Genomic DNA, 20,194 nt, shown 5'->3' with positions numbered 1-20,194 from the left:
GCAAGCTTCGAGATAAGATAACACGTAAGCAAGCTGTACTCCGACATGACGTCTCGTATATCGTGTGCTGTAACAGCCTATTTAGAGAGCTGAGTAATCACAAGAAGATGCTGATGACACCGAACAAGATTTGCTCTTTGGTCGTGAGATAAACAGTATTTTTCCCTCAGCATTATACAGTTTTCAAAGAGTATTGCCTATCTGGAACTATTTGCATCAAATTTAATGTTTTAAAATTTCATTTGGAGCCAATGTTGGTCAAATATATTAGTTATAATTATGCCCCGAATCAACACCTTCTCGGGCCCTCGGCAGGAACGGAATTATGAAGTCCCCTTGTCATATTTCCTAATGTTTAGTAATAATATTAATGTTTGTTTGTTCGCCCAACCATTGTCCCGTTTCTCTACGAGGTAGGGTAGGAGGTGAGATGAATCTGCCGTGGCGGGTCGGGTTTTTGTGACCGGATGCCCTTCCTGACGTCAACCTCATCAGATGAGTTAATGAGATGAAACGAATGACGTAATATATTATAGTAGGAAGGGAGAGGGTGAAACCCGGTGCCGGTACATAGCCTACTCCTGTCGAATAGCACCAAAAGGTATGCTCAAGGCACAAAGTCACCATCCGAGTGACGAATCACCATTAACAGCGTCATATGCCCTCACTCCATATGAGTACTGAGGAGAGGTTTGGAATGTAATCCAGTCCTTTGGCACGCAATCTACTAAAGGTTCTATTAGTGATTAGAAATTGTTTAGCACCACCTCCCCTACCCAGCCAGCCAACATTGTGAGGTGAATTTTCGAACAACGGGACTCGAACCGGCTAACCACGTTGTCAGACCGTTTAGACTTCAACGCCTCAACGATCATAGCCACCAGTCGGGCTTTTAATAATAATAATTGTGTATTGAAGGAAGTTGTTCGCGAATGGGAAGAACAACATTCCAATAAAGGCGTATTAGCAATACTGTCCAGAAACAAGGAACAGATAAATATACTCAAGAAACAAGCAGGAATGGCAGAGCTCCGGATTTCCTTTGAGAAAACAAAGTTCATAACAAACATCGAAACTTCACCCCATCACCTAAAGACTAGGTGTGGTAGGATTGAGAGAGTTGAGAACTTTAGATACCTCGGTGAGATTGTCCAAAATGAAAACATGTGAAAGCCAAGCCAACAGCAGGCGAGAAAATGTGGCCACTGCTTTTCGTATAACTCACTACCTCTATAAGAAGAAAACTATCGCATTACAGGCGAAGATCAGACAATACAACACTGTGAACGGGATTTCTACATGCCAGTGAGTGCCTCTGAATGACTGGGAAGGCTGGTGTAAAGGCCCCCATACATGATCAAACAATTTGCGCAACAAAGGGTTTGTGCAACGTCCTGTTTGTGCAAACTTTGGAACATACACGTTGCAATGGTTTGTGCAAACTTTGGAACATACACGTTGCAATGGTTTGTGCAAACCTCAGTTCATTTTTGAAATTTAAATGCTTACATTTTCATTAATTTTCTCCATTTCTATATCATCTTCATCGACATTGTGGATGTTCCCTGCATTTGAGTCTGCTGGTCCCTCAGAAAATCTATATCGGTGGAATATCATAAATTGGGTGCATACACATCTTTACTTCCTGGACCGAATTTTTTGCTGCTATTGAGTTTCTTAAGTTATCCACGGTAGGAAGTACTGTACGAAGGGTATTAATTTCGATACGCACTAGGGGCCTATCTGTTTTGGGATCTATCTCCTTCACCAGTTTCTCATACACCGCATCCTTCATATTCCTATTTTTATACATCTCACTCTTCACTTTCCACAGTTCAGGCAACTCGCAATAAACTGAGATGAACTCTCGCCAGAATTTTTTATTAACGTTTTTTGTTGACGCCATATTAAACCGGACTCGGGTAAATACAGAAAAGGTCTTCACACGGTCAACTGTCGTCAAACACTGCCATAGATGTTCAAACCGCTTGTCAAGCAGAGAGTGTTGCGCAAATTATTTCGGTCTCTCCCGATTTGTTTCATACAGTTGTTGCAGTTAGTCAATGCGTGTCATACAACATCAAAATGTTTGTGCAAACACTTTGTTGCGCAAATTACTTGATCGTATATGGGGCCTCAAGAGACGCTGAGAAGGTTGAGGGAAAAATTATTCGCAAGATAAATGATCCAAAAATTGTAAATGGGCATTGTAAGAGGACATGAAGAGCTGTACAGAGAAAAATGAACGACTGTTGGAGACTATTAGGAAAAGAAGACTGACATTCTATGGACACCTCTTCAGAGTGGATGGAAAGTGATTGTCAAAACAAATCTTTCAGACATTTGATAGTATACGTAAAGTTTCTGACGAGTGGTTCCAGGAGGTGAGGAAGGACTTCAACAGGCTGGACTAAGACGAAAAGACATCTCAAATCGAGCACAGTACCGGTTACAAATCAACAACTTCTAAGGCTTCCATGAAGAACAAAAGCAGAGCAATGGTTGAACGACGGAAAGATGGCAGTCTGCAATCAATACAATCAATCACTACTGATCTGCATTTAGGGCAGTCGCCCAAGTGGCAGATTCCCTATTTGTTGTTTTCCTAGCCTTTTCTTAAATGATTGCAAAGAAATTGGAAATTTATTGAACATCTCCCTTGGTAAGTTATTCCAATCCCTAACTCCCCTTCCTATAAACGAATATTTGCCCCCAATTTATCCTCTTGGACAGGGAAAGAAAGCAGAGATTCTGGGTTGCAAAAAAAAAAAAAAAAAGTCTTCCCAAAATGTGTAACCGTTTTTTAACGTGGTCGTTATTGGTTGTGTGTTGTTGAATATGAAGAGGAAAGTGTTGGGACAAACAGAAACACAGTCCCCGAGCTATAAGAATTAATCATATGTGATTAAAACCCCCAGACCCAGCTGGTAATCGAACCCGGAACCCTATGGATCAAAGGCCTCAATGCTGATAATTCAGCCAAAGAGTCGGACTGAAAATTGACTTTATTCTTAATATATTTTTCCTTTCATTTCTGTTTCTTTTTTTAATTTTAAAAATATTCGAAGGATATTATTTGCCTTTTTTATAACTTACCAAAGGTTTTTCGTACTGCATTTTATGTGTACGAGTGTTTTCCTTGTACAATGGTTAGTGTTTTTCTTTATTTTTTTCTTTTTTTTTTTTTTACAGCAAATGTCAAAACATCGACAGTTTTTACTCGGGAACCGCGGAAAGACTGTTATTAGTCAGGGGAGCCATGGGTTCGATTAATAATGCAATGCTTTCTTTTTTCAGGGAGTTAAGGTGCCGGTACTCACCATGTTGGTGCCTATTAGAGCAACTTCCACACTTTTAACACACACTCCGATATACCTTCGTCGTCACCATCCACTCCTTTCTCTCGCAGAAGTTTGTTGTTGTTGTTGTTGTTGTTGTTGATGTTGTTGTTGTTGTTGTTGTTGTTGATGTTGTTGATGTTGTTGTTGTTGTTGTTGTTGTTATTGTTATTATTGTTGTTGTTGTTGGAAAGTGTCCAACGATCTGGCCAGTCACTATCAGACTCTATTTCCTTTTGACCCCGAGAATCTTCGGTCTTTGTTTTGTGATCCTCTTCACAACATGTATTTTCTGTACTAGTTTTGTGTTTTAGAGGATCACAAGTAGATTTGACAGTTTCTACTTCTTCAGTCTTCCTTATTTTGCTCACTGATTAAAAGTAACTACTTATTTTACCCATTCTTAACAATATTTGCACTGATTTAAGTTAGTGTAGACTTATTCAAAACTCGCATGAACATCTGAATGTTGCAGACCGGATATAGAACTGATAGTCTGAAATTGGGAAAAACTGGAAAGTAAACACAACTTCGTGTTTCGGCTCCGTTAACAAAGTATGAAGCCTATGAAGTATGTAAGGATGGTACCAACTTGTGAGAATCACAACTGAAAATTCAATTCGTAAAAACAGTACCGTCTGCTGGAATATGTATAATAAATTGCTCTATCAATGAATTGCGGTTCTTAAAAAGAATGACACTGCCACGCCCACCAGTACATATAAAAAGAAACTTGAATTTTCTGAGGTAGAATTTATTGACGAAGAAGCAAGTATAAATAAGTTAGATTATGTTCTGGTGGACTTGGACAGGACTCTGGTAATGATGATTATAAAGCAGGCTGTTTTAGGTGCTGACTTAACTGAATGTGTTATTGAACATTGTGGCTTAATTTGAACTCAATTTCTGAAAATTGGCTTTTTATTTTCACGTGTTTTACCTGATATCTCAGAAACTATATCAGATAAACATGCATTGGGCCTAATCGCCTGTTATGTTTAAATACATACTGTACTATAATATACTATATCAGATAAACAGTTCATTGTTTGCAGATAGTTAATTTGTGTCACGACCTAGAAAGGAGTATTTCCCCTTGCTTAGTTTCTAACATAGATATATGTTTAATGGCATTTTAAATTAATAATTTGAGCTTATAAGAAAATGAATATACAGTATTTACAATTGTTCATTCAAACCAATCTGTTCTACTACAGTATTTATGGAAAGAGTGTGTTTAGCAGTAGTAAGACTTTCCAAGTTCTAACCTTAATAACTCCTGAGGTAATGAGGTAGGTTTTTCTATCTTTTCTGCCAAATGAACATTGTCAAGACAGGGCTTCCCGACACCCTTTGATTTAATTTCCAATTTTATATTTATTTGGAAGATTATTTTCCTGACCCCAGGCATGTATGTAATGATTTTGTACCGGTTGCAAATCCTACTCTCCTTCTTGTGCAGGTATCTGACAGCCAAAAGCGACCTGAAACCTGGCGAGGTACTGCTGAAGGAAAAGCCCCTCGTCCTCGGACCAAGGATAGGATCCACTCCACTTTGTTTGAGCTGCTATGTTCCGCTACCAGTTCCAGTGTCAATCTGCTCACAGTGTAAAGTAGCTCCTGTTTGTGGAGCGGTTTGTGAACGTTGCGGAGACCACTCCGAGGCTGAGTGTGAGGCTTTTCGGCGCGGCACCGCTTTCGACTTGACGGCTTACTGGCAAGTGGTTATGCCGTTAAGATGTCTTCTGCTGCGACGAGCAGGTAAACCTGCCTGGGACAACCTCATCAGCCTTGAATCCCACATTGAAGAGCGTCGTAACCTGCCTATCTGGATGGAACACCAGTTCAATGTTGTACAGGTAAGATACAAATGTTGCGTTGCATGAAACCACAGTCTAATTATTTGGTAGTGAAGCATAATTTGCAAGACACCAGTGACTGGTATGAAAGTTGGACAGTATACGTAGTTGGATATGCGACTACCGCACAGTGGCTAGAAAGAATGTCCATCGTCATTTACATGGTGCCTGCGACAGCAAAACAGACGATGGTGGACGAACTGGCGTCCAGCTCAATCTTGCCAAAATGTCCGAGTAGGGAGAAGGTTTAATTTAAAAGGCAGTCAGATATTTTGTTTTTTGTATTGTGTGAGGAATTGTTGGCATTGTTGTTCGAGGAGAGAAAGGGAAAGGGACAAAGAATGTGCGTACGGTACGAGACCGGATTCATAAAAGGAACGCTGGGACCTTCCGCAAGTATCGTAAGAGAGCTATATTATCAACATCAGAAGGAGTAGTTATGATTAAGCTTTAACCAGCCCAATTTGAGGAATTATTTAGTTTAACGATGCCAGTTACCACACTCTCTGATTTTGAGATTCACGATTTATTGCCAACAAGTGAAGGCAGAGATTACGTTTGCTTTCCTAGCTTCAGGAACCAATTTTTGAATGCTTTCAGTGTTTTTTCGTGTCTCCAAATCCTCAATCAATTGTAATTCCTGCTCTGTGTGATGGCATCCACTACGTCATAAAGGATTTCACGAAAGTTAAGTAATCTCAAATACTGTTGAAAGTTAAGGGTGTTTGTACGAGGCCAGTCACTAGTTTGGGCTTCGGGATCAGTGGTGAGGGGGACGACAGTTGCCAGTCAATTCAAACATGTTTGATTTTTGCACAGCAGACAGTGTGACTTTATCAGTTTTCTAAAGCCACATATAGCAGATAAAACATGAAAACATAATGGTATAACGTTCACTGCGAGTGAAATCGTAAGCTGGTTAGATTATTATTATATTACCGAGCTCGATAGCTGCAGTCGCTTCAGTGCGGCCAGTATCCAGTATTCGGGAGATAGTGGGTTCGAATCCCACTGTCGGCAGCCCTGAAAATGGTTTTCCGTAGTTTCCCATTTTCACACCAGGCAAATGCTGGGGCTGTACCTTAATTAAGGCCATGGCCGTTTCCTTCCCACTCCTAGCCCTTTCCTCTCCCATCGTCGCCATAAAACCTACCTGTGTCGGTGCGACGTAAAGCAAATTGCAAAGATTATTATCGCATGGTACAATCGCAAAACGGGACCAGACTGAAGCTGTGTAGACTGCCCAGGAAACAGCAGTGACAGAAGCATGTTGCCAACTTAGCGTTTTTCCCACTAAATCTAGCTTATTTCATCCAACATTTAGCGGCAAAAGAGCAATATTCCCGCCGTAGCTTTTTCCCTGCTAAATCTGGCTTATTTCATCCGACGTGCCTCATGTGATTTGGCATTTTGGTCCCGCCAGTACGAACCCTCTCTCTCCCTCCCTCTCTCCTTGTATGATGTGGTATCAACAGTGAAACTAGTTATGATCATGGTACGTGGTGCACTACTGGTCCAGCGGGAGCATGGAATGTGCCTTTATGATGTAATATTATGACATCCCTTCTCATACTTCAGTTTTACTATCGTCTCATGACCCCACAAAACTTCCTTTCTTGTGCCAGCCTCCTTGCTTTTGTCTATCTTATCCTACCTCCTTTGGTCAACTCTTGGTCTTTCCGACCCCGGCGGTATTTGGTCATGAGGCCTGTCACGCCCTTCGTGGCCCATGTCTTTCTTTGGCCGATATCTTCATTTCTCAAAGTGTAGAACCCCTTCCATTTTCACTCTGATTAGCGTTTTATAGAGAATGGTTGCCCAGTTGTACTTCCTCTTAAAACAATAATCACCACCACAAACACTTTTCGGGACTAGCTCAGTGTACGAAATTAAATATCCATGGTTTGCGGTTGTAGTAGTCTGCTAATTGAACATTACAAAGAGCAATTTCATTCCCTACCCGGTGAGCAGTTCTATAAATATTTGGCTTAGTTTTTAACTTTTTCTAGTTCTGATTTAGCTTTTCCTAGCGTATATTGGATGATGATCTAGCTTAGTAAATGAAAACAGGGTTGGCAACACTGGGAAGCCCATCGTACCTCGAACGGGAAGTTGATGTGTTTACAGTACGGGAACCTTTTCTTAATACAAGGTCTTATGGGGGTGAGGAGTAAGGAGGGAGCTCTCCCGGTTCCGGTTATACTGCCAACTGAATGGAAATGAAATCTGGATTGAATCGATAGTATGATCGATCGATGGGAATTTTCTGAAACTTTTATTATCCTAAGCCAACAGCTGTGTCACACACACATTATATGACATTATACAACTTTTGTCGATGCGAATCTTGTTCCTAGCATGAGCATGAGAGCATAAACTGTGTTGCAGGACTGAGATATTGTGTGAAGAGTTCACAATTTTTCCCAAGAAGTAGATTACATTTAATCCGTGTAGGCCAGGGCCTTCCAGGGTGCATGCACCAGTGCATTGCACTGTGCACGGTATAAAAGACTACTTCGCTTGGTTGACCAGAGTACAGACCCCCCACTCCTCGATTTGGAGCAATAGCGCTGTCTCTCTCTTTCCCCATGCCTGTCTCGCTCGCTCCGCCTGTCTCCATCTTCCTCACTTGCTCCGTAGCGCTCCAAATCCGAGCCGAGTTGAACCGAGCTTAGCCGAGTAGCCCAGAGACGAAGCGTTGGTCCGAGCCGAGCCGAGGGGGACCGATGCACTGGGCACGGGAACTCGGCACCTCAGTTTGCACGCGTGAGATTTTGGGCGTTTGAGAGGCCCTGGTGTAGGCAATACTTGTATTTCTTTGCTCATTTGGTTATGCGACCTCCCATTCTTTCGTGTACGTGTGAATATCAGTGCTTTCATGTATTTGGAGCGAGTGAAATGGGTCATAATATCGTACTATAAAACACGTTTTGTGACTGGGCGACACGTAAAGAGCCCATAACTTTCCAGAAGAAAGAAGAAAAGAACAGTAGTATCGTCTTGTAGTGTGTCGTACTAACTTCGACATGGTTTTCAGGTAAGCGTCCAAAGTGTAACTTCATTGCATCAGCCAAATAGTTGCATTATATTCTTTATACAACTTCGAAGTTAAAATTATTTCGCAGTGATGTTTGAATGAAGTGATAGTGGGTACCTTGAATCCTACTGAAACCAATACGAACTGCTTGCAAAAAATCTGCGTGAACAATAGAATATTATTTTTACAGAATGGCTCCTGACATTTCACATCCTGGTGTCTTTGACGTATGGATGGGGCAATCGTCAACAACGTGATCTGAGGTGATATTAGCGTATGTGACTGTTGCGTTAGGTTTTGTTGAATTGCCTAAAAGTCCATCAAACAAGACGTTTCTCTGCAAATTGAATGTTAAATGGAGAATAGTAGAAAGACATCGCGAACGTATTTTAAAGGATAATGCGTTATGACTACAACACAAATTAACTTTTCCCGATAATGTGGTGCAATCCGTGCCTGGTCCCTCAAGTACTGCAGCAGGTCTAATCAGAAACTGGTAGGTCGGAGAAGGCGTTTGAAGATTGTGCTCCAAAAGTGCAAACACGAAAACATAAATTTCAGTCGGCTTGTATTGGGGAGCTATAGGCGGCCAGCGCAGCTACACTAAAAAGAAACGCAGGAAAACGCTATTCTGCAACGATCGTTCAAGAGCTGTCTAATGCTTCTCCCATGTGGGGGGGTACCACGATCAAAAAAGCCCGAAACTCATCCCACGCGCCGTCGAGCGAATTTATCAACGGATCAACCTTTGGCTCTAATGGTTGATCCGAATCTTCCGACAAATCAGTACAAAGTTTTGCGTAATCAGGCGAAACAAGAAAACTGCAATATTCCAATAAGGTCAAACAAGCGAAGCAACTATGCGGCTTTGTGAAGCTCATGATGATGTCCTACAAACCTTGTCCGATGATAACAATACGAGTACTGTGGTTAGGTAGGTACCGATAGAAATTTTTGGATGAAAAGTCCACAGATGAAACATTGTTCAGTATTTCTCTTGTACCTATACTGTTGTAAGAGACGACTAAAAGGGGCCCCAGGGGATATGAACTTGGGAGCGTGAGTTGGCGATCAAGGGGTCCGTAGCTGAGTCCTGGCATTCCTTACACATACTTGTGCCAGGCTACTGACTTTCATCTATCCTGTCCGACCTCCCTTGATCAATTCTTTTTCTTTCCCGATCCCGACGGTATTAGAGCACTCAAGGCCTAGGGAGTCTTTCATTTTCACGCCCTTCGTGGCCCTTGTCTTCCTTTAGCCGATACCTTCATTTTTCGAAGTGTCGGATCCATTCCATTTTTCTCTCTGAGTAGTGTTGTATAGAGGATGGTTGCCTCGTTGTACTTCCTCATAAAACAATAATCACCACCACCACCACTTCGTGCCGCACCCCGGCCCTTGTGGTGCGGGCAGTACGCGCTGCAGCCATAGACAAAAGCTTCTCGAAGGGTCCATTGTCCTCATGACTGAGATTGGACTGGATGTGCAAAGATAGGCCGCGAAGCGGTACATTGTTTCCTTTACAGGTTACATTTAGTAGTCTTTTCATTGTGCGTAGGTTGGTAACCGAATGTATTTGTACTGAATGCTGGGAATGACGTCATATCCCATTACATGTCAGCCAAAGAGAATGCTAGTGGGTGCTTGAGCAATGGAGAATGGCGCGTACTACATTCAATTAGGTTATAAAAGTAAATGTTCTGAGGGGTTGGCGGGTGGGTCCCTGGCTGTCGCAATGGACAAATCTCTCCTCTACAAGATATCCCACATAAGATTCGCATCGTTTCAACTCCATTAGTATGCTATAGCACTTCCGCAGTACGTTCCAAATTTCTACCAGAACCATATTCATTACACACTATGTAAAAAATGTAATTTGCTTGAGGATGTTTTGGATGAACTGCTGTAAAAGATCCTCACTGGAGAAAAGACTATTTTTATGAAAAAAGTGGTTACGCCGATTACAAGTCAAGGGAGACTGGAAGAGATTTTTCTCTAAAGTTGTTCTGTGGACCTTTAGTCCAGTCAAGTTAAACATGAAAAGGGGGTCGTGCTTGCAAAAGGTCCAGTCGTTCTGAATTTTGTATATGTTGTTAGGACCTAAACCAATATTAAAAAACCAGATTTGCAATTTCCAAAGTGCTGTGCGAGCGGCGGTGTACCCAAAAAACCATGAAATTTTCGGACTTTTTTCAGGTTTTGCTCAATATCTTAGTGAAGGAAGGGTCTGGTTTTTTATTATTGGTTTAGGTCCTAACAACATATAAAAAATTCAGAACGACTGGACCTTTTGCAAGCACGGATGTACATCTTAACAAAATATTTGTGTAGATGTCAATGTGGAACTAATGAGTTTGATGTAGTGACCGAGTAGAATGCTTCTTCTTAATAATCGTATTAAATTAATTCTTTCAAAGAATTTTGTATACATATTATTAATGCCAATACGGAACAGAAAAATAAGTTTATAAGTTGTAAGATCATAAATACGCCGAAACAAGAAGCTGGCAACACGAATGACGGCAATACAGCACGAAAGGTTTTTAGGAATGCTGAAATATCAGCCGAGAAAACTGGAGTAACTATAGAAGTAGTAAAGAGATTGTGTGTGACATTAGAATGCCTGAATAGCGGTTTCTCAGTTGACGTTTACAAATTTGCTGAATACACTCGGGGTACTTTAGAATTATACTTGAGAGTGGTGGTGGTGATTACTGTTTTAAGAGGAAGTACAACTAGGCAACCATCCTGTATATAACACTAATCCGAGAGAAAAAATGGAAGGGATCCTACACTTCGAAAAATGTAGATATCTGTCAAAGAAAGACAAGGGCCACAAAGGGTGTGAAAATGAAAGACTCGCTAGTACCGTCGGGGTCGAAAGAGAACAAGAGTTGACTAAGAGTGGTCGGATAGGATCGATGAAAGTGATGAGCCTGGCACAACTAATTGGTAGTAATGCCAGGACTCAGGTAAGGGCTCCGTGGTCGCCAGCCCACGCTCTCAAGTTAAGACCCTTTGGATCCCCTTTTAGTCGTCTCTTACGACGTACAGGAGATACCGTGGGTGTTGTTCTACCGCCCCCACCCACAGAGGGATTATACTTGAGAGACTATTCTTGGTACACTATGCCCGTAAGTGTTCATAACGTATCATTCGGTGGTAGAGATATCGTAGCCAGTAGTTTTTTTCCAGTCAGTCTGATGTTAATCTGCAAAGGGAGAAACGTTTTCGGCTAGGTCAGTAGCGATGTTCATATGGCAACAACCGAGTGAGGAAAGCTGTCACCCATTAATAGTCTCACCTCGTACTAGTAAACTCGTCAGCGTTAGCAATATTTATATTACAGAGATCTGTATAGCTCAAGAGTTTATAACGATGCATCAACACCACTAAAATACGCAGAACGCGTGCGCTGAAAAACATAAGAAGTGACGGCATCGGAGGAGGACGTGGGTGGACCAAGAACTTATCTACCCACCCCGAATGCAATACCAAACATTTATACATGGATACTAAGTGAAATAATGAAGTTCTTTCTTTAAATGTCGCCGGCCACGCGGTGCAGGTATATGGTGCCTCCCTCTTACCCGAATGCCTCAGGTTCGATTCCCGGCCGGGTCAGGTTTTTTACCTGTATCTGGGGGCTGGTTCGAGGTCCACTCAGCCTACGTGATTACAACTGAGGAGCTATCTGGCGGTGAGGTGGCGGCCCCGGTCTAGAAAGCCAAGAATAACGGCCGAGAAGATTCGCCGTGCTGACCACACGACACCTCATAATCTGCAGGGGTTCGTGCTGAGCAGCGGTCGTTTGTTAGGCCATAGCCCTTCGGGGCTGTTATATAGGTGTTGATGGTACCCAACTTAAGGCCACAGCCGCTTCCTTCCTCTTCCTTTCTTTGTCTGGAGGACAAGTGGGAAACCACGGAAAACCACTTCCAGGATGGCTGAGGAGGGAATCGAAGCCCCTCTACTCAGTTGACCTCCCGAGGCTGAGTGGACCCCGCTCCAGCCCTCGTACCACTTCAAATTTCTTGGCAGAGGCGGGAATCGAACCCGGGCCTCCGGGGGGTGGCAGCTAATCATGCTAACCACTATTCCACAGGGGCTGACTAATGTTATAATTAATTGGTGAGAAGTAGCTTGGCGCCTCGGATTTGTTTAGCTGACGACGACGTTCTATTTTTCAAAGTTACACAAACCGAGTGAGTTGGCTACGTAGATTGGGTCACGTAGATGTGAGCTTGCATTCGGGAGATAATGAGTTCGACCGCACTGTAGGCAACCCTGAATATGGGTTTCCGTGGTTTCCCATTTTCATCCTATGCTGTACCCTAATTTAAGCCTAACTTACACTATGCCACTCTATGCATTTGTGGTGAAGTTTGCATTGGGCAGACCTCAAGATCGGTTTCTACATGCATCAAAGAACATGACAGATGCATTCGACTTTAACCAAATAGATCGGCATTAACGGATCATGCCTTGTCAGTCGCCACGACGTCATATTCAGAGATACCGAAGTACTGATCCTAGTGAAACATAATTTTTCTAGGATTGTAAGACAAGCATTAGAAATACGAAACCCTCATCGTAATTCCAATGGAGATGTAAGTTACATCCTTAGCATGGCTTGGTTCCCGGTAATTGCTTCGCTTAGAGATCAACAATCTGGCTTCGAATATTCGAATAGTCCGCAGCACAGAGAGCACATCTTGACGACCAGTGCTATTTCGTTCGTCAGTTGTCTTGATGAAGATTGATATAGGTCAAACGCAATATTAAACTCTCTCTGTGCATCAGTGGTAGAGTGTTGGTCCCCGATCCGAAGATAACGGGTTCAAACCCGGCGGAGGTAGTCGGATACTTGAAGGGCGGATAAAAGTTCTTTCAAAACACCACGTCGTACGACGTCGGCATGTAAAACATCTCTGGTGACACATTTAGTGTTTAACCGACAAAATTCATTAAAATTCAGCTATAGACGCCCAAGAGAGATTCGGTTTAATAAATAATGTTATTAGCTTTACGTCCCAATAACTACTTTTACACTTTTCGGAGACGCCAAGGTGCTGGAATTTAGTCCCACAGGAGTTATCTTACGTGCCAGTAAATCTACCGACATGGGGCTGATGTATTTGAGCATCTCCAAATACCACCGGACTGAGCTAGGATAGAACCTGCCAAATTGGGGTCAGAAGACCAGTTCCTCAACCGTCTGAGCCACTCAGCCCGGCGACTTAGATTCGGTTTGCTCTGCCGTCTAGTAGGCCTAGAGTAAAACGGAACTTCGAAATTGACGAGCAAACAGACAGATGGCGTCCAATTAAAATGCTTTCACACTGTAGTTGAGATTATTATTATTATTATTATTATTATTATTATTATTATTATTATTATTATTATTATTATTATTATTATTTATAGAAACATTGACGCCTTCTCTTTCATATTTTGAGGAATTTCTTCCACACGATGTAGCCCAAAAATAATATGTGAAAGCTTTAAATATTTGCGTGAACTGTATACTTTATTTAACACTATTTAAACCACGCATGTGCAATACATAGGGTAACGTTTACATATACAAGAAATTAAACATAAACGTTCAGGTCATTTTTAACAACTACAAATCGTACGTATATATCTATGCTCAGAGCGATATATTATCGGAGAAAATTATAATCTACTTAGGCTAGAACTTAACATAGTTCATATTACACAATATACTGTATGCAAAAACAAAAAACAAAATCCACGAAATGACCACAGCATTGTGCATACAGTTTGTGTTGAAATAAGAAAGTCATATTTTAATCATTCTGAATCAGTGGTATTAGACTGTTCTCGATCTTCTTTCTTTCTTTCTTTCTTTCTTTCTTTCTTTCTTAATCTGCTTACCCTCCAAGGGTTGGCTTTTCCCTCGGACTCAGCGAGGGACCCCACCTCTACCGCCTCAAGGGCAATGTCCTGGAGAGTGAGACATTGGGTCGGGGGATACAACTGGGGAGGATGACCAGTACCTCGCCCAGGCGGCCTCACCTGCTATGCTGAACAGGGGCCTGGGTGGGAGATGGGAAGATTGGAAGGGATAGACAAGGAAGAGGGAAGGAAGCGGCTGTGGCCTTAAGTTGGGTACCATCCCGGCATTTGCCTGGAGGAGAAGTGGGAAACCACGGAACACCACTTCCAGGATGGCTGAGGTGGGAATCGAACCCACCTCTACTCAGTTGACCTCCCGAGGCTGAGTGGTCCCCGTTCCAGCCCTCGTACCACTTTTCAAATTTTCGTGGCAGAGCCGGGAATCGAACCCGGGCCTCCGGGGGTGGCAGCTAATCACACTAACCACTACACCACAGAGGCGGACCTCGATCTTCTTACGTGTGTATTTTCTTCTCATAACTTCAAGCTTCCTATTATTTATATTGTTGTTATTTTGTTGTGTGCTAATTTGTTACAATTAGTGGTTGTTAATTTTGTACTTAGTGCTGTGAATTCCAATGTGGTGATGGGATAATCGAATATAGACTAAAATGATCGCTTATTCGATTACTTCATTTTATTAGATGATTCGTTTGAATTTCCAATCGAATGAATGGTGAATGTTTTCGAAATAATCGAATGGAAAGTAATATTAATGTTGTCATGAACTCATCGATCTCATCATAGGGAAATTAAAATGACCTATATCCATTCCCTTACAGGAGTAGGACGAATGGTCTCTGATTGTATGTATGTTCAGTCTTCAGCCCTAAGGCTGGTTGGATCCTCAACAGCTCTGCCATCAGCTGTCATAGATGGCCTAGGCATCACTGAAGAGGCGTACTAGGGAAATGAGGAGTGAGGTAGTTTCCCGTTGCTTTCCTCACCGAGCCAGAAGTTGCTATTACATATCAGTCTGCCAAGCCCACTGAAATGCATGCACCAACTGACCCTATGAGCAACATTTTCACACCATTCATAACAGGGACTGGCTGCACAAGGAATGGCATTACTAGCATCGCTCATACCTCAGTCACTTTCATTTTGTCTAAACCAAGGATAAGACAGAGACAGATCAATGAAAGTAACAAAATTGCTCTACCCCATACCAGAAGACATAGTGCACTGTAAACACTAGGTCCTGCTAGCAAAGGTCTCTGATAAGCCTTCCGAAAATAATAACTCATGCTCCACACGTATGAATGAGTCATGCATTTAGAAGCCATTAATTAAAATGCATAAATTAATATATTGCACCACGCGCCCACGCTGTTTCGCGAAGCGCAATGCTGGTATTGACTACTTGGCTCACCAAATTCATCAAGTCGTAAATTAAAATTCGTCAGAATTTTCTCTAAAATATGGCGAAGTCACCATCTTTGAAATTATGTCGTTAAATGACTTCAAAAAGATTCCAAATAGCTAATGATGATGATAAATAATCTCGTGTGGCTATTTCTAGCCAGACCTGATGAGGGTAGGCGGCATCTGCCATGTGTAGGTAATTGTGTGTTGTTGTGGTAGAGGATAGTGTTATGTGTGATGTGTGAGGTGTAGGGATGATGGGACAGCACAAGCACTCGGTCCCCGAGCCAAGGGAATTCATCATTTAAAGTTAACATCTCCGACTCGGACGGGAATAGAACCCGGGACCCTCTGGACCAAAGGCCAGTACGCTAACCATTTAGCCATGGAACTGGACTAAGTCGTGTCCTCATCCCGAGGTGGTGCAGCTCTTTTCAGGTACACTCCCAATGGAGGTGAACTGCATGTACCATTTCCACCACATGCCAGCCCTCCTGCCATTCTTAAATTTCTGGCAGTACCGGGAATCGAACCCGGGCCCCCGAGGACTGCAGCTAATAACACTGACCGTTACGCTACGGAGGTGGACATGACGATGATGATATTTTTTTATAGTGGTTCTTTCCCCAGCCACGAAAATGTGTAAATGGCCAATATAGATTGCGTACGAAAAGCCTGGATTCAATTCCAAACCTCTCCTCAGTGTTCATTTGGAGTGAGGGCATATGACGCTGTTGATGGTGATTCATCCGTCAGATGGGGGCATAAAGCCTTGATCAGACCCCTTGATGTTATTCGACAGGAGTAAGCCATGTGCTGACACCGGGTTTCACCCTCTCTTTACCTACTGTCATATATCACGTCATTCATATCATGTTATTAATTGCTCTGATGAGGTTGACGTCAGGAAAGGCATTCGGTCGTGGACACTCGCTACGAAGAATCATCTCACTTCATACTCGATTCCGAAGATGAACAGGACAATGGTTGGACAACAACAACAAAGACAATTAATCAGTGGTGTGCGGTAAACATATTCATTACCCCAGCTGCAAAAAAGTTTTGTAAATATAAACAATCGTAGCCCCAGTACACTCTCTAAAGTCAACATTACCATTTTATAATGCTTCATTTTTCGTGGAAAGTTCTACCGGAGAAAGATCTTTCAAGAACATTTTCAACCACACGCTCGCACATACTTCCAAATTGATATTTACGGCAGTGACGACACCATCATAACTTAATCTATAGCCGATTTTAAACAATGTACTTACAGTTTCATCCGGTGCCGCTTCGTGATAGTACAGTAATTGTTTTCGCAAAAATACACTGGGACTAACTGTTTGTTTTTTACTTAAAAAGTCTAATCTAAACTAATCAGCAAAAGTTAACTGGTATTTTACCGTCGTTGAAGTTTTATAGTTAAACTCGCATTACGTGCATCAACGACAAACGAGAGAAAATATTTGTCACGACGTATAACACACGTTATATTCACGAAGAATGCCACAGAACTCGCGAAACCTTCACCTATAATCCAAGAGGAACACTACAAAAATTCACAGACAATCATTCACGTTTAACTCTGTGTTCATGCTGAGCAACCTAAATATGTTTCCGCGTCTATCGAAACACATACTCGACTAGTGCCATTAATGAATTGCTCGAAAAAACTGTATTCATGCCGAAACCCAAGACTAAAATATATTCTTCTATATTACAATTGATTTCATATACTGGCTCTATTTTTATTAGCGACACGATGTGCAAGTGGCTATACTGTTAAGATGTTGATATTTTTCTTGCAATCTTTAGTGTGTGGTGCTGAAGACTTCGAGTGTCAAGTATTAAAACTAACACCCCTTACCTAAGCTAGCTGGCCTGTCACCGTAAATTGCTGTCGGGGTAGGGGCACAGCTCCACCTCGAGGAAGCTTCAAGTGCATGTCACCCAAGCGACCTTAAATTTCGCTGGGGGTAGCTCTCTATCGCGCCGGCAAGGAAACCCAGCTCGTTGGTGAAGCTGAACAGCGCTAGTGCGAGCAGATTGCCGAGACAGCTGTACTTGGCTTGGCTTAGATGTTTGCAATTTTTTAAGCATTATAAAAAGCGTTGTAAGGAATAATTAGAAAATGTTAATACAAAGTTCTTTACCCCAGCAATTAAGCTTTCATAATAGGATGGAAAATAAATTTATGCCTCTTAACCCGGCAATAGTCGCGCCTTTGGCGCATCTTAATGTGGTCGCGGTGGGTCACTATGACCCACAAATTGTTACTTGATTTGCTTTACATAACATATTATTTTCTATAAAATCTCTTCTAGGATGTCAATTAACGGTGTTTTATAATACAAAAATGCGCATACCTTTATTTACATCTTTATAATACAGATACAAATTTATTTTTGAAAAAATCAATACAAAAAATAAACGTGTTTCAGAAATTCACAAGATTTACTCGGATATAGAAAAAACACTAAAATATTACACTGGATGTATTCTAGGATAATATAGACAATACTTAAGTTCGTTTTCAAATGGACATCATACTAAAATTTTCAATGTATTTTAATAGTAAAGTACAATTTTAAAAACATGCCATGTGGGGAGTTTTACAATTATTTATTACAAGAAAACAATTCATCTGTGCTGTCGAAATTGGATGCAGTCGATAAGTATTAGCAAAAAGTAGCTATAACTTCAGCACCTTCATCAACATAACAATAATAAGGTATGCAATACTAAACTTTGTATTTAAAAGTTAAAATTCCATTTATCCTCTATTTTTAGGAAAAGTCCTCCTTTTACAACCTGTGACAATAAAGTTCGCTGAATAGTCCTGTATTATCAACATAGATGAATAATGCACGACAGTGACCTTACTGTCCTTCGAAATAGTCCCCTCCCATAACTATGCACTGCTGAGATCGGCGATACATGTCCTGGAAACTTTGCAAGAAGGCTTCCTTTGGGATGGTGTTCAAAAGGTCGTTTTCTCAGGTAGAAATTCCTTGTTGATAATGCCTTGACTATCGAAAAAGGTGATGAACATCGTTTTGATGTGTAACTTTTCGGTTCTGACCGTTTTCCGCCGAGGGGATCCCGGAGAACGCCATTCCATGCTTTGCCGTTTCGTTTCAGGGTCGTACCTGAGACAGCAGATTTAATCCTCGGTGACGATACAGTTCAAGAAATTTGGTGTCGCGCCCGCCACTTCGACAAAATCCTGTGAAGCCTCTAAACGTGCCTGCTTCTGATCGTCAGTCAAGTGATGTGGCACAAGACGAGAACACATTTTCCCCTTCCCTAACTTCTGGGTGACGATTTGTCGCACGGATTCACGGTTAATCTGCAGTTCATCCGCTATCATACGCACAGTTAATCGCCGATCGTTCGTGATTAATGTCCTCACCTTCTCAATGTTTTCGTCACTGTTGGCGGTCGCCGGTCTTCCGCTACAGGGGTTGTCAGAAACACTTTCCCGGCCTCCTCGAAAACGGGCGAACCAGTCGTACACACACTTCAAGGACAGTGCTTGATCTTCATAAACACGTACCAGCATCGCATGCGTTTCTTTCTGCCTCTTGCCAAGCTTAAAACAAAACTGTACATTGATCTTTTGGTCGTTCATGTTCCTGTTCGCAGTTCAGAACCAACGCCCTAAACACGCACTGTGTCAAACAGGTCTTACACGGCACACACATGATGCTCAACTGAACAACGTTGGGAGCAGGTGGGCAAAACCTGCTGCTACGCAGGTGCAGCGTTGCGTGTCGCCAGTGTTACCGAATCGACCGTTCTGACTTCATTCACCGAGCTTTATTGTCACAGGTTGTATTAAGAGTCTGTCCTCCATTTGAAAATTTAGAGTTGGTCACCCTACCCCGGCCGGTTACACATTGGGACGCAGGCGAGGCAGCTAAAGCAGCGCAGCGCAGAGCAGATTTTTGTAATCCATACAATTTATTGTGTCATCGCAAGTTGAGAGGCAGGGCAGGGCAGTTCTGTACCTAGGCTACTTCCACCTACTCCACCCAGTGTTCGGTACAGTGTTTCCTGCGCACGTGTCACGTAGTTTGTTGAGAAACAGGAGAAAATTATAACAGTCGTTCGGTCTCACGATGTTTTATACGATGTGAACAATGTGGACTGCAGTGCAATTTCAATTTTCCGTCATGTCTGTTTGTCTGTCTGTGAAAATGAAAATCCACACAGCCTGTTTCCAGTCATTCGACCGGGTCAGGAATGGAATGAATGAAGACCCCATCTAGCGGCGAGGATGGGAAATGTGCCGGCTGCCGAAGCCTGTCGCACTCCTCTGGGGCAATGATTAATGAAATGAAATTATATTGGAGAGTGTTGCTGGAATGAAAGACGACAGGGGAAACCGGAGTATCCGGAGAAAAACCTGTCCTGCCTCCACTTTGTCCAGCACAAATCTCACATGGAGTGACCGGGACTTGAACCACGGTATTCAGCGGTGAGAGGCCAGCGCGCTGCCGCCAGAGCCACGGAAGCTACTGTCTGTCTGTATCACGAGAAATTAGCTGAACAGAATTTAATGAAAATCGGTACGTAAAATATTGAACTACAGTAAAGTCTATACATTTTATTCACGCTGGGTGAAATGGTGTAAAGTTTAATTCGCAAATGTATATCTTATTGGTGGTCCT

The 20,194-nt window shown here is 42.2% G+C and overlaps 1 protein-coding gene across 1 annotated transcript in view; it reads left to right on the top strand.

The window, feature by feature from the left end:
• The window catches only part of LOC136857590 (uncharacterized), a 251,892-nt gene that overhangs the window by 184,193 nt on the left and 47,505 nt on the right, over window positions 1-20,194 (top strand). Inside the window, exon 10 of the mRNA XM_067136372.2 lies at window positions 4,801-5,197. Coding sequence (XP_066992473.2) covers window positions 4,801-5,197 — 397 coding nt within the window. The remainder of the gene's footprint in view (window positions 1-4,800; window positions 5,198-20,194) is intronic.

The sequence above is a fragment of the Anabrus simplex genome, chromosome 1, assembly GCF_040414725.1.
Source record: "Anabrus simplex isolate iqAnaSimp1 chromosome 1, ASM4041472v1, whole genome shotgun sequence".
NCBI lineage: Eukaryota > Metazoa > Arthropoda > Insecta > Orthoptera > Tettigoniidae > Anabrus > Anabrus simplex.
Note: the sequence above shows the minus strand (reverse complement) of the source record. Positions and strands in the feature narration are given on the sequence as shown.